The sequence below is a fragment of the Linepithema humile genome, chromosome 4 (genome assembly GCF_040581485.1).
Source record: "Linepithema humile isolate Giens D197 chromosome 4, Lhum_UNIL_v1.0, whole genome shotgun sequence".
NCBI lineage: Eukaryota > Metazoa > Arthropoda > Insecta > Hymenoptera > Formicidae > Linepithema > Linepithema humile.
In genome coordinates this window covers 2,402,235-2,416,606 of record NC_090131.1, presented here as the reverse complement: position 1 = coordinate 2,416,606, position 14,372 = coordinate 2,402,235, and the positions used below count along the sequence as shown (strand labels likewise).

The 14,372-nt window shown below is 33.0% G+C and overlaps 2 protein-coding genes across 4 annotated transcripts; one reads left to right on the top strand and one right to left on the bottom strand.

Annotated features, from left to right (window-relative positions):
* Positions 1-14: 14 nt before the first annotated feature.
* On the bottom strand, positions 15-9,706 carry rod (rough deal). 3 transcript variants are annotated; one of them, XM_012367164.2, is made up of 31 exons: positions 9,328-9,549; positions 8,713-8,951; positions 8,495-8,602; positions 8,284-8,407; positions 7,994-8,148; positions 7,693-7,895; positions 7,159-7,619; positions 6,910-7,101; positions 6,406-6,827; positions 6,158-6,326; positions 5,937-6,032; positions 5,656-5,847; positions 5,441-5,571; positions 5,247-5,358; positions 4,923-5,163; positions 4,710-4,848; positions 4,476-4,627; positions 4,164-4,396; positions 3,593-3,885; positions 3,365-3,522; positions 3,074-3,277; positions 2,875-2,990; positions 2,691-2,800; positions 2,509-2,630; positions 2,068-2,435; positions 1,628-1,989; positions 1,375-1,566; positions 1,061-1,292; positions 490-792; positions 341-424; positions 15-218 (listed from the first exon to the last, which is right to left on the bottom strand). In XM_012367164.2, the coding sequence occupies exons 1-31, from the start codon at positions 9,463-9,465 to the stop codon at positions 186-188; spliced, it is 6,084 nt and encodes a 2,027-aa protein (XP_012222587.2). In that variant the 5' UTR covers positions 9,466-9,549; the 3' UTR covers positions 15-185. The 3 variants fall into 3 exon arrangements, with proteins under 3 accessions (XP_012222587.2, XP_067208879.1, XP_067208880.1); XM_067352778.1 differs by having other exon boundaries at positions 18-218; positions 8,713-8,760; positions 9,328-9,440; XM_067352779.1 differs by lacking the exons at positions 15-218; positions 341-424; positions 490-792; positions 1,061-1,292 and having other exon boundaries at positions 1,380-1,520; positions 9,328-9,706.
* Positions 9,707-10,578: 872 nt separating this feature from the next.
* LOC105672279 (probable cytochrome P450 6a14) lies at positions 10,579-14,372 on the top strand. The gene is made up of 7 exons (XM_012367116.2): positions 10,579-10,729; positions 11,325-11,519; positions 11,711-12,080; positions 12,223-12,560; positions 12,845-13,075; positions 13,238-13,489; positions 13,641-14,372. The coding sequence occupies exons 2-7, from the start codon at positions 11,351-11,353 to the stop codon at positions 13,802-13,804; spliced, it is 1,524 nt and encodes a 507-aa protein (XP_012222539.1). The 5' UTR covers positions 10,579-10,729; positions 11,325-11,350; the 3' UTR covers positions 13,805-14,372.

Sequence of the window (14,372 nt, the reverse complement as noted above, 5' to 3'; positions counted from 1 at the left end):
AATAATTTTTTTATGTAATCAATCAATTATATCTATTTATTTCTACAATCAGTATATCAATTACACTTAGCGCAGTATAAATAATTTCAAAAAAATACGTTTCTTTGATATAACTTGAGAATAGTTTAACAAATAAGTCATATTGCAAGCTGGTTTTCCAATAAAAAAAGAATTCCTTTTTTGTTTCACGTTGTGGACTTTTGTATAATGCCGAGACTCTATAAACATAAAAATAATAAAATTAATCGATATATTCACAAGAATAAAATAAATTATTTTCTCAAAATGCTTAAATTTCTATAATATCTAACTATACTGCAATAAATTTACTACAACTTACACGTGCAACCGTGAGCACTCCTTTAGTAGATAAATGACGTAAGTCTTCTTCGAGTTTTGCGATTTCGCATTGTCGATTAATCGTCTGAAAGAAAGTTGACGTATAATTACTGCGTTACATATCGAACAAATTGAAGACAATTTAATTACCTCCAAAACAAATTTCTTTTCAGAATCATTTAAAAATGGCAGGAGCGCAGCGGCCAAGTGCGCCTGTTTGCATTGAAAAGAATTTCGCACGACAGCGGTGAATTCTAATTCGTGTGGCATGGGACACGAATATAACAGGCAGATCGCCTCTATACAATTGTTAATTTGCTCCGGACTCGGATTCACATCCATCTCTCTGAACGGTTCGGAAATAATTAACTGCCATCCCATTTTGTAGCCGTTACAGCACACGATAGCGCTCTCACTTCGTAGTTGCAATAAGACTTTCTTTAACTCGCTCACCTAAAAATGTACCCTTCATACAATTTTCAAGATTGACATATTGATATCTTGACTCTGTAATAACAAAAAGAATCGGCAGAAAAAAAACCACAGAAACTAAAGCGTCGAGGCGCAAAAAAAAGAAAAAAATTATCAATTAATACAAATTAGTGGCAAGATAAACTTTTCTCGCGACATTCGCGCTTTGGCACTTGTTCGGCCTGTTTTCTGCCAATTTCTTCTAAGATACAGTTTGAGGTGATATTCCGATTGACTGTAACTTCAATACCATTCGCAGTTTTGTCATTTGGCTCAGAGTGTCGTTCCAAACTACAATATCGTGCAACTTAAACTCGATGCAAATCTGTGTTATAACGGAGAGAGCGTAGGGCAAGTGACGCAATCTTGTCCACAGTATCTGAACGAGCTCGCGTTTGCAGCACGTTTCGAATGTTTCAACGCTATAACACAATCCCAACGATTCCAGTTTGCTAACATAATTTAGCGAGTTCATGTACTTCCTGAAATATTCAACATAAAATTACTCTTTCAGCAGTAAGACAAATTGCCATAGACGATAGTCCATCGTAATCCGCCTTGTACCTGAAAGTAGAGACGTCTCGCTTGGTCAATTCTTCCAAAGTGGCAGTGTCAACAACAGTTTGCAGTACCCGAAGCACTCGATATCGCACGTCGCATTTGTATTCAGTTTTGCCGTGGGGATCGTCGAAGCCTATATTTATAAGAAACTGCGCAAACAAATCTGTATCGCCATATTCGATCATGTAACACATTCTGCAAGTGTCATGAGATTAATTTCGATTGTCGACAATAGCAACACCGACGATTAAATTACCTGAGCATATTATCTTCACAATCTGTGCTCCGACTGGACTCTTTCAACGCCGGGACCGTCTCCGTAAAGCTCTGATACAATTCGGCGTATCTGACATTGGACTGTAACCATTCTTGCAGCAAATCCAAGCGCAGCTTCGTCTTATTCAACGAGAACAATTCGCCGAGTTTGTTAACGGCAGCGTTGATATCCGGCCTGTAGTTGGTCGCGATTTGATATCGCGACGGTATGCTTTCGTCGTTGTACAATTCGTATATCAGCCTGCACGGATTGTCGATTAGAGCAAGATACTTATCCTTCTCCAATCCGTACGTTCGTAGAATATGCTCCGACGTGTATCTCAGATACTTGGATTTAATTTTCTGAAAGTGAACGCGGTATAAAAATCAAAAAACGTAGGTTTCTTTAATAGCGCAAATTACGCAGTTTGCAGAAACTACCTCCAGCATTCCCTCTTCAAACCGGGTAGAATTTTGCGCCGCCAGTTGAGCGTATTCGTGGCATTCTTTCACGGCAGCGACGCGATCCGCACCCGGCGGTGTGTGATTGACGACGTAGTACAATGCCGCGGTGCCGTAATAGAATCCGTTCGAGTCGGTGATTCGTTGTATACATTTCTTGATATTCTCGAGCAATGTGGTGTTCTTCGGATAAAGCGACCACGCGGTATCTCGCGATTTGACGGTATTTTCCCAAACGTACGTCATTTCACCTTTGATAGCTAATGTGCATATAAGATGCGTCTCCAAATTGAGGACGGGTGCGATGTCGAGCCATTTTTCGTACGTCTTTAAATTCAATTCGGGCGCTAGCGAGAAATTGATGAAGTTAGACGAAACAGTTATACGCCGGCTAAAAATTTCTCTTCTAAATACACGTACTGATAATTTTCCAAATGTCCACCTTGGGCAAGAACGGAAGTCTCCATTGAGCTATCGGTGGTAGTGCACTGTGTCCCGGATTGAGCTGCATCCATTTATCATGTTCCATCGGCGTAGGAGACCTGAGACACGTAATTATCAAAATCAAAGTACACGCAAAATTTGGGTGACTTTGCACCTACCCACTCCGAGTGTAGTTTTGCAAAAAGCAGAGGTAATTTCTTCTTTCCATATTTTTATCTCCTATGAGATCCATTAGTATGATGAACATTTCATAGTGGTAGAAGGTGATCTGAATTCAAATGCGACATTTGTGTCATGAAGAAGCTATTGCTGCTTGATATTTCTTTATTCTCTACAACTTACATGGTCCCATAATGTGGAGATATGTTGTTTCAACATGGATTTATCTTCCATTTGCGCGACAATTGCGTTACACTTTTTTCTCAACTCACACACTTCATCGGTGCAGACGTGTAATTCTACAAAATGCCATTCGGTTATTACATAAAAATTATTTATACCTGAAAGTTTGTTATAAATATCTCTTTTTTATATCATTTACCTTTGTTTGCGCCTGTATTCGAAACAGTTATCATTGGATTCCACGTTTCGAGGATTATTTTCAAATAATGCCAAAGGCAATCGTTGAAATCAAAGCCGAAATTGCAGCAATAGTCTTTTAACAAAGGAATCACGTTCTCTTTGTTACTGTTTATAATCTGTTGCAAAATTTCCCTCTTGCTCGAAGCGTTATTCATAAAAACTTCTGTAAAAATACACACGATATATATATATTAAAAACGTAGATATTATCTCTTCGTTTAATACAAATAGGCGCAACTAAAGCACGTACCTTTATAAGCTATCGAATAATGCGACAGTCGCTGCGCCCAGATGTGCAACAGCTTGTGATCTTCGAACTTCTGCATCAACGATTGATTTTTCTTCAAACGCGAATATTCATATCCCAGAGTGGAAATTGTAGAATACCAACCGTGATCGACGTGAAATCTGCAAATCCGAATCTTTGTACATTATTACACATAGGCGCGATGTATCGAAAAACAGTTCATTTTCTTACGATGCGCAATCCGCGGTAAGCCAATTGCGCGCCTCTTGTTTAGGCAGCATAAAGAGACAAGATAGTCCCAATTGCAAATCGAACAGCCCGGTGCACAATTTCTTCAATAAATTTGTGACAAGTTGAGATAATATAGATTTCATTTCTGTTAGCACGCTCTCGTTTTTTACAGATGTGCTGCAGTACACAAAATAGAATGTGTTGAAAATTTGCAATAAGGAGTGATCGTTGTGCTGCAGCTGCACTTTTCTTATACTTTCCAGGAAGTTGTTGAGCAATTGATCCATTCGTTCCTGCGCATGAACAAACAATATCGACATATTGCAAACTATTGGATTGTGTGATAAGTAATTTCGTATTGCTGTTACTACTTTTAACGTGAAAAAATCGTGATACAAGCGGAACTTCATTACAAATTCGACAAACAAATATTTTATTTACGTGTCAAACTGCGCTTTGCCTGCAATAATACCAAAAAAAAAATAGACAGATTTGAAAAATACGAAATTACTTATTACACAACCCAGTATTTTCGAGATGTGGGGCTACACATGTAACTCGCAATACACACGTTGTAATTTGTGACTTCATTGCTATCAATCTGATCTGAATAATATAAGCAAAGAGATATCGCATCTTTGAAGAAAGCAAATAATCTCTGATCCAAAGATATCGCTTGATCTTTATATATCGTGTACAATTTCCAACTAGACTGCGGTGTGATTCCTTGTTTTACATCAGAATATTGAAGAGAAAGGCTTGGACATATATTCGTATGGAGTATTAATGCAGATTGTAAGTCACCTGAAATATTAGCAACATTTACAATAATATAATATTTCGCTTACCATTTTAATCATGTTAATAAAAATGTTATACATACTATCGCTACAAGATTCTAATAAAGAAGCGCTGAAGTTTTTGATAACCTTCACGGTATTCACGTTTACAGTAGTATGTCGCAATGCCGATAAGCATATCTTTTTCATATTTATAAATTCGCCTGACATAAAATTTAAATCTTCAGCGTTGTCTCTGGAAGAAACAGGAAAACTAGATAAATAATACTATGCATATATGTAAAATCACAAAAATTGTACATAAAATGCATATTTACTTGGCAAGTTGCTGCAACACGTTTATATCTTTCACCTGCTCTAATAAAAATAAAGTCGCATACGACTTTTCTAGTCCTAGCAACTCGGTTATTTTAATCACTGTCTTGTGCATCTCTGACAAGTTATTTTCCATCATACCTGTTGAAGCAACGAGAATAAATGGAATATTCTTTTAAAAGTATTATAAAATTGAAATTCTTAAAAGATTTTACTTGGAAGCGATTTTGCGATATAGTTTTCCAGTACAAGCGATTTCTGCATACGATAATTCTTCAATGAAATATCAATCTTATAATCTTTCCTCAATGCGTATAATGATCTTAAATCTTTTATCATATTGATAATATTGTTGCAACGAAAAGAACAAACATTCGGTTGCATTAACAAATTACGTATTTTGAATTCTAAGCAGCCGAGTATTTCTATATGGTACATCAAGGATGTCGCTACATTCTAAAAACAAATGTTAAATTAAATTGATTATATTTTACAGAAATCTTATTTCCATTGATTAATATTGTATCAAAATTCATTACTTGAAAAGAGAAAGATGCGACAATATAATTAACAATTCCTTCGTAACAATATAAAGCATCAGAAATATTATTTTCTAGATGATGTATTATATCCATTGCTTTCTGCAGATTTCTGTAATAGATTAAACAAACATACTTTATTGGTAAGTTTTTTTTTTGTATAAATTTCAAATATATAATATATATCGCAATACCCTTCGTTCAGTCGGACGTTTATGCATCGACAAAATGAATCCTGTCGTAATTGCTGATCGTTTTTAGTTAGCACTTCTATATCATTAATCGTGGAATCACGGTCTTCTTTTATTATACGTGATATTAATTTCTAAAAATGTACACACACAGATAATTTGTCATTAATATAATTAATCTATATAAAAACGTCACAGAAAACATAATTCATACTAACGTTATTTATGCCAATTGCTGCATATCCATATTTTTTTAAGACAAGTTTTATCGAAACGTAATTACGTTCAATTTTAATTTTTGCAGCTAAACTATGGTCAAAATTACTGCTCGTTTCTGCCAGAGTAGCTATAGTCGAACTCCAGGGAACTGGTGCCTTTTTTAAAATTGCCAAAGTTTGCTCCAACCGTTTCTGCGAAACATTCAATGAAACAATTTATAAAAGGATAATTTTCAATGATATTAAGTTATAATAGAAAGTGATATATCCTACGTATTCACCTCTATATTATATATAAGACTTGTTACAATAGCAATTCTTCTCTCCCATGCGACTTCCTCGTCAAACCACCAACTATTCGAATTTATTATTGTTTTCTAAAAACATAAGATATTAGAATCGATTGGTTATAATTTATCAAAAAGAGATACAACGTGTAAGATGTACACTATTTTTAATTATGCCTTTATAAAACTCAATACGGTGAGAAAATTATACTAACCTGAATATACGCGCAGAGAACAATGTCGTTTTGCAAATTATTATTAAGTATGTATTGTTTTAAAAATGCATTTACGAAATTCGAGATTTCGTCCAGATGTATTTTGTCCAACAGCATATAAACCGTTTCCACAGGCGAGTTAACATATATATCAAGAGGAATTCTCAATCTATTCGCAATTAAAAATATTTGTCATTAATTCATAAGTTTAAAAATGCAATACCGACATGTAAAAATGCATTACTGACCTGTAAGCTACTTTCAACTGTTGTATGTCGGACAAAGCCTGAAGTAAGAGCATAAGCTGCTTCAATGCGGAGTTCTGATATCTGTATTCTTGGTGAAAGTGCGCAGAATGTTCACTGTCTTCAATCTTGAGCAATCTTACAAATTTTTTGGCAAAATCTATGCCGATATCCGGCCATCCCGTACGATGAGATATCTCGAGATATTTTAATTTCTTCAGACCCCAAGACATAATCTCATCCATTGCGTCAGGTAACAGAGACAATAAAGTGGGTATAAAATGCGTAAGCCAAGACCACAAACGCGACGGAGCCATATCTTCGGGTAAGATCGCAAATATATTTCGTACAGTTTGCATAGACACAAACTTCGCTATGTGAGGAAGGTGCCTCGTCCAAATCAAAGAAGCAGATTCCAGTTGACCCTGTAAAAATATCAAACGCGATAAAAAATATAATTTTCACACATAGATTTCTCATAATGTATTTGTAAATAAATCATGTTACCATGCGTAAACGAGTAGTGCATTCCTTCAATAAATTTACTTGTGAAAATCTTATCCATTCTTTCGTAACTGCATCATCGCTCGATAATGCATCTGTCTCGATATCTTGGATTAATTCAAAAGTCTCGAGTCTGTGTAAAGCATCGTTTATCAAAGACAGACTGGCAATCGGCGGATCGCTTATATTTTCCCTCTGCAAGTAATATAAATTTAATACAGGAATATTGATAAATGTGCGAATATAAAGTACCTTCATATTTTGCATTATCCTTTGCCGAGCATACAAATATATTTGTCTCATCTGTGCACTGTTCAAAATGAGCGCCTTGTTACAGCATTCAATCACGTATTGCATATCTTGTATCTTATCCAAAATATTTATTAATTCATCTACGCTGGCTGAGTGAGAAGCAGATTTTGCCCAAAGACCAAGCTGTTCTACGAGCAACGCTGCTTTAGAGCAATAAATAGGTTCCATGGAAAGACCTAATTTTTCCGCAAAAGCTTCAGCTGCGTCAAATTGCTTTTTTCTTAACAATCTCGCTAAACGCATTTCGGGAATACTTTCCGATATTGTTTTTATCCTGAATGTGTCAATGATTTGATTTTCATTAGTAATACCTTCTACATAAATTATATTATTGGAAGCGTGAAAAATGTCTGACAAATAAGTGTTAGCAGAAACATTGATCTCCAATTTCTGTTCAAATTCTGAAAAAAGATAAAAATTTTAATTTATATAAAAAACAAAATATTATCTATACGTAAAAATAAATATATTTACCTGGGTAAGAAACAAGATATAATGTATACAAAATTGGATTGTGTTTAGATTGTGTTAGAAATAAAATGTCACAGTGATCGACACTGTCATCATGTTGTATTACTGTAAAATCATACACTGGGTCGTCACATATCTTCAATCCAAGCAATGTATTCGGGCACATAATACTTAATATATGATTTGTACGCAGACAAAGCATTTTCCTAAAACAAAACATTTTTTAAATATTACATAAACTTAATAAAAAATACAAAAGAACAAATTAATTTATTTTGACACAATTTCAAGATGCATCAATTACCTGCTACCATTCAATGGCATTATCTTTTTATATCCAAAAGAAAATACATTGTGGAATTCACTGAGTTGTTCACTAGGCCAAGTATATATGGAATGTGTTCCCACCATAGTTATTGACAATTCTTTTGATGATGTATTCATTGTAGCATTAAGGAACTATAACAAATTCTTTATTTAAAATTATGTAGAAAATAAGAATAAAATTTTATATATGCAATTTTTACTTTAAGCACAAATCATAGATAATAAATGTCCATAAATAATCAATTTTTTAAAGAAATATATATTTACCTCCAGAGATGTGAATCCCTCGAATAACTGAGAACACTGAATATTTGTCGTATGTTCTGCAACCATCTCATCATTCTCATTGATAATTTCAAGTTTTAAAGCTTTAGGATAAAACTTGGAGAATCTGCAATTTTTTAAACAGTTACAAACTAAATTAAAATTCTAGATAATAGAATATATAAATAGATATATACTGTAATAGATATAATACCTGTAAATAGCGCCAGTGTTTGTGACAAGAATTATAAATGCTTCTTCCTTTTCACCTTGCTCTTTCAAAAATATTTTTATTACATTGTTTTGATTATCAGAGATAGTTCTATAATCAGAGATTATAATACACAAAATAAAAATTGATACTGTCAATATATTTATATGCACTTAGCAATGCGAATAATATTTCTCCACTTAGAAATATTAAATACTCACTTTGTAAAAATTTCTTTTCCATGTAACAAGTGCAAACAGTACAAGATCCTGGTAGCGAGCACAACAAATAGAAAGAAACCATCTTTAGAAATGCAATAACAAATTATCCTGGAGGGGAAACTGATGTTACATAATATTTCATCACATGTCTCATCTTTAAAAATTGTAATAGACTTATCAACTGCTACACAAAACTTAGAATGTTGAAGAGATACTAAAACATTTGGTTGCTGATCTACCTGATAATAAAGATACACATTGATTAATATTTTAAAGATACATAATAAATTCTAAATCACTTATAATTTATATAGAGACTTAATCGACATACATTGTTAAAATTAATCAAATTTAAGTTACGTGCTATAACAATACAAATCGGCGCATGCGTACGTCACACATACATTTAAACTGTGCAAAGCGGTTCGTACTGCAAATAAAACTTACATTACGGAAGATTTTCAAGACTTTCAAAAGGGTATCTTAATTTTCTCACCTCTCTATTTTTCAGCTAACAATTATATTATATTTTACAATGTAAAACGATCAAGAGAAAACATCACTCATCGTATAACCTTGTCAAATCAAAATTGACAGAACATGACAGAAAAGTACCTTATCAAGGGATTTAATCGTTGCTACCGTACACACTTCATACAGCGAGCCATTGTTTTCTGTGATTATCCGAGTGCCAAAGTTGATGGTCTCATCCTCAGCATCAAAACCTGATGATACTTCGTCCCACAAAGCCATTTTGAAGGATCACCAAGGATCACACACAGCTGCAGAGCTGCTAAATTCAAAGCCCGAACAACGAGCACCCGACCGCTCACACACAAGCGAGAATCGCGTACGTGTGAGCTTCGCGCGTGAGCTTCGACTCCACTTCGGCGTACAAAAGAGAACAGAGATATTCTTCTGTCTCCTTCTTACCACAAAGGCGACAGTCAGCCGAGAACATCAATATATCGACCCGGCAAAAAATCAATAATTAAGTAACAGTAACCGATCTACAGTAATTATAACAATGTATTTTTTTACTTTAAAGTTACTACATCATTTAATTCATATGTTAATGTCTAAAAATAAAATAATTTTTCTTTTAATCCACTTTCACGAATGTCATTTCTTTCTACTTTTGTTATATCAGAATCATGAATGTGCTTTTGTGACTAAAAGAGGAGTGGCCAATCAAAAATTATTTCATAGTTACATGTAAGTATAAAGTAAAAATATCTACGAGAAAATTTCGAAAATTTTAATCCCCAAAATTGCCCGATTACATTTTATATTCAATTGTAAATTTCCAACATTCATCGAATTGCACATTCATGTATTGGGAGACGTAATATACTTGTCTAAAATTCGTTAATATTCTAATTGTGATAAATGTTTTAATAAATAATTCTACATTTTCCATGGAATTTAATAAGACTGGTTTTATTAAGCTCGTCATCGAAGGAAGCTTTTATAAAATATATATATTATTTAATTTATAAATTTTATTGTGACATAAAAAGAGCGAGATTTCTATCCGAACGTGCCGGTTGTTGTTTATTAATGCAAAATAATAAATAACAAATATAATTAACCTGCATAATTTTATGCAAAAATGTGGCATAGAATATAATCATACATTGTATTTTTCTGCGAAAAATTGTCTCGTCTACAATTTTCGAAACTAGAAACAACGAGAAAAAGACGAGCAAGTCATCATCAGGTTATTCATTAACTTATGCAACATGAAAATAAACGTAGATAATTCTATATATTTTTGTCATTTTTATGACATATCATGCAACATGAAAATGACTTGGTGTACTTCAGATGTAAACTACTATTATAAATGTCTATATCCTGATATAAGTAATATATATTCGCGATCAGAACGCCTTCCAGTAGTTGAAAATATGCGAACGAGTGTGCATCCAGTGTTTGTCTTATAATAACGTTCTGATTGTAACATATACAGCGGAAGAAGATTGTTTTCAACATACATCTCTTTTACACGACACAGGTAATATTGAAACTAAGTTTTAATGATCGTACTGTTAACAGCTATTATTTTTTAACGTAAATAGTAAATTGGTCGGTAATTGAAGCAAGTTCGGTAAAAGGTACATTTACTTTACAGAGAATATTTGAATCTCTTTTAAAATCTTATAAAAAAAAGACATGTGCCTTTTCAACACGTATGATTAAACAAAAAAGTTATAGATTAAAATAATATTAAATAAATCATATATTGTATATTATACAAATTGAATGACTATATGTTAGACAAATTAAAATGACCAACTGTTTAGTTAACTTTCATTGAGGAAAATATAGAAGAATCATTTATCGCAAATTTTATCGTATAAACATTTTGAATAATCAAAATTAGACAAGTAACGTTTTACAATTTTGTTAAAGTAAAATTGAATAAAGAATGCATAAATCATAAATTAAATTAGCAGAATCATAAACATTTCATGAAACATTTCTAAAAATGATTATTGTTTATAGTGTGTATAAATATAGAAAAAATTTGAATACTCTATAGAAAACGTTTTTATTACGTTCTTATTTTTAATGATAAAATTTTATGAAAAAAATAACTTATGTTTCAGAATTTTGACAAAAATCTCGACCAGCGATGTTAGTTGCAGAATTAATTGGAATACTTATTGTTGCTCTGAGTGTTGTATATATTTATTATAAATATGTACTGTTCAATTTCTGGCGCAAAAAGGGTGTTTTTTATGTGGAACCCTTGGTACCAGCTGGTAATTTAACTGCTTTCGTGACTGGAAAATTATCTGTAGGCAAGTATCTTTGCGTGGTATTATAAGTATTATAAATATTATATGCATTCATTTACGTATGCAGTCTTCTCTCCTTTTGTGTTATGCGAAACAGAGCGAGTTCCGGAATCAATCAACAATTATAAAATAAGAGATTTATTTTGCAACATTATTATTAAAATTACGTAATTGAACGGAAGATTTGTCGACAGGTGAACTTTTCCGCGATGCCTACTTAAAATATAAACACCATCGTGCCTTTGGAATGTATACATTTTTCAAGCCAAACCTGGTGATTGCTGATCTCGATCTTATCCGAACGGTATTGACGAAGGATTTCGGTAGTTTTCATGATCGTGGAATGTACTGCAATGAGAAAATTGATCCATTGTCCGGCCATTTGTTTTTACTGCCTGGAAAGAAATGGCGAAATCTTCGTGTTAAGTTGACACCTACTTTTACTTCCGGAAAGATAAAACAAATGTTCATGATTCTGAAGGAATGCAGTGAAGAATTCGCAAAAAGTCTAGAAAGTAAAGCTCAAACGAAAGATTGTATCGAGATAAAGGATATCTTTGCAAGGTAAATTATTCGATTTTATAAAAAACTTTTAAAAAAATATTTAAATAACAAGGAGTATAAATACTGTCTATATTATGAAAAAGAATTACTTACTCTTTATGTATGTTGAAAAAATTTATTAAATAATCTATATTAATTATAGGTATTCAACGGATATAATTATGTCTGCGGCATTTGGAATCAAATCTGACTGTATAAGCCAACCGGATAACGAGTTCCGATATTGGGGAAAAAAGGTCTTTGAAGAAAAACCCTTTTGGAATGCTATATTAATGTTTGCGCCCCAAGTTATGGATTTTTTTTCTATCCCTTTTAACGACCGAGGTGTTAGTAACTTTTTTACGAAAATGTTTCGAGACAATGTGGAATACAGGCAAACTCATAATGTTATCAGGCATGATTTTATGAACTTACTTATACAACTCATGGAAAAGGGTTATGTTGAACCTGATGATGAAAAGGATATCAATAATGAATCTTGTAAATATATATTTTATATTAGTTTAACATCTATTATTTTTGGTAATAGGGGTAATAATAGGTTACAGTGCAATAGACTTCACAAATATTTGGTTAAAATGTTCACGTCATATTGAAAATTCAGTAAATTTGATGATTTTTGGAATTATGCCTCTAATTTTCTGAACAGTATTTATAAACTCTAATAGATAGAACTCCTTTAAAAAAATCGATTTTTATGTTTATATACGAATATTACCAAAGGATGAGAGATATGCACTAAAAAAAGTTTTATTTATATATAGCAACTGCGACTAAACTCACTATACTAGAAGCTGCTGCGCAAGCTTATGTCTTCTTCTTGGCTGGTTTTGAAACTTCATCAACTACAGCGACGTATTGTCTATACGAGTTAGCTCAAAATCAGGACCTACAGAATAAAGTTTGTAAGGAAATTGACGAAATGTTAAAAAAACACGGTGAATTAAACTACAATGCGGTAAACGACATGACATATCTTCATAAAGTCATAAATGGTGAGTGTGATTGTTATTTTTGTACGTGTAATTTTTGATAAATTAAGTATTGAAAAAGTTTTTTATTATAAAAGTATTCTTCCATATGTTTAACGAAACATGTTCGATAATAATTCTTTGTATACCAGAAAATATACTTTTATATTTTTTTACACGTTGCAGAAACTATGAGGAAATACCCGCCTGTACCCGTCTTGAATCGAGTTTGCACTAAAAACATAAAGCTTCCAACAACGAATATTCATGTGCCAGAAGGAACTTTAATTACAATACCTGTGTTCGGATTGCATCGTGATCCTTCAATATATCCGGATCCAGATAAGTTTGATCCTGAGCGATTTAATGCTGATAAAGTAGCAGCCAGGCATCCTTACGCTTATTTACCTTTTGGGGAAGGACCACGAGTTTGCATTGGTAAGAATGATCCCGTTTATCAGAGTTGCTATAAGTTTCAAAATTACGTTTATATTAATTATTCATGTTTTGTTTATGTGATGATCACAGCAATTTTTTCATCTTTATCTAATTTTGCCATTGTTGATACATCAGTATTATTAATTTTCAGGTACAAGATTTGGCTACATACAAACAAAGGTTGGTCTTATAAGTCTTCTGTCAAAATTCAAGTTCACACTTCATCCACAAACTCCAGTTCCGCTATCTTTCGAGGAAGCGCCTATTGTGCTCACAGCCAAAGGTGGTATAAATCTTACTATCGAGTTGCGATGAAATAACATAATTGCGTTCTTATTTAAATTGGATATTTGTATTGATTTTTATTATATGAGTATGTTATATTTGTATTTAATATATAATATTAATATAATTAATTCGTATTTGTGGCTGCGTTCAGCAGAATGAAGCGCTCAATAAGTGATGCATTGCAACAGTTGAGAGTGGTTTGCTGAACGCTATTTTAGGGTACGCTATTTTAATGCTTACGTTTTACATCAGTAAACACGTTGAGTATCACAGCGCTTGCTGAACGCAGTCATTAAGTTAACTTGAAATAAAAATTAGATTTGTTTTGTCTAAAAATCATGGATCCATTATTCGTCCATGACTGCGCAGAGTGCTTTGCGCAGCACACGTACGCGATTCTCACTTGTGTGTGCATCCGGTTGCTCGTTGCTCGGGTCTTCAATCTGGCAGCTCTGATGGGAAGGAGCTTTCTAGTTTGTAAAGTTCAATGGTTTTAGTTCTCCACAATGCTCCACAAAAAGGATGACAACAAGAATGTGTTTTTGAGTTATTTGTAATGTAGAATGAAAGAAATAGAAAAAATATCTTTCTTTAA

What these genes read in the sequence shown, in the direction of transcription:
- rod (XM_012367164.2), bottom strand. Translation starts at nt 9,465, where the DNA reads ATGGCTTTGTGGGACGAAGTATCATCAGGTTTTGATGCTGAGGATGAG. An exon ending in ATGAAGTCACAAATTACAAC is followed by an intron (nt 3,886 to 4,163) that starts GTGTGTATTGCG and finishes GTTCATGCGCAG; the next exon opens with GAACGAATGGATCAATTGCT. An exon ending in CAAAACTACACTCGGAGTGG is followed by an intron (nt 2,631 to 2,690) that starts GTAGGTGCAAAG and finishes TACGTGTCTCAG; the next exon opens with GTCTCCTACGCCGATGGAAC.
- LOC105672279 (XM_012367116.2), top strand. Translation starts at nt 11,351, where the DNA reads ATGTTAGTTGCAGAATTAATTGGAATACTTATTGTTGCTCTGAGTGTT. An exon ending in GACTGGAAAATTATCTGTAG is followed by an intron (nt 11,520 to 11,710) that starts GCAAGTATCTTT and finishes ATTTGTCGACAG; the next exon opens with GTGAACTTTTCCGCGATGCC. An exon ending in TCTTCATAAAGTCATAAATG is followed by an intron (nt 13,076 to 13,237) that starts GTGAGTGTGATT and finishes TACACGTTGCAG; the next exon opens with AAACTATGAGGAAATACCCG.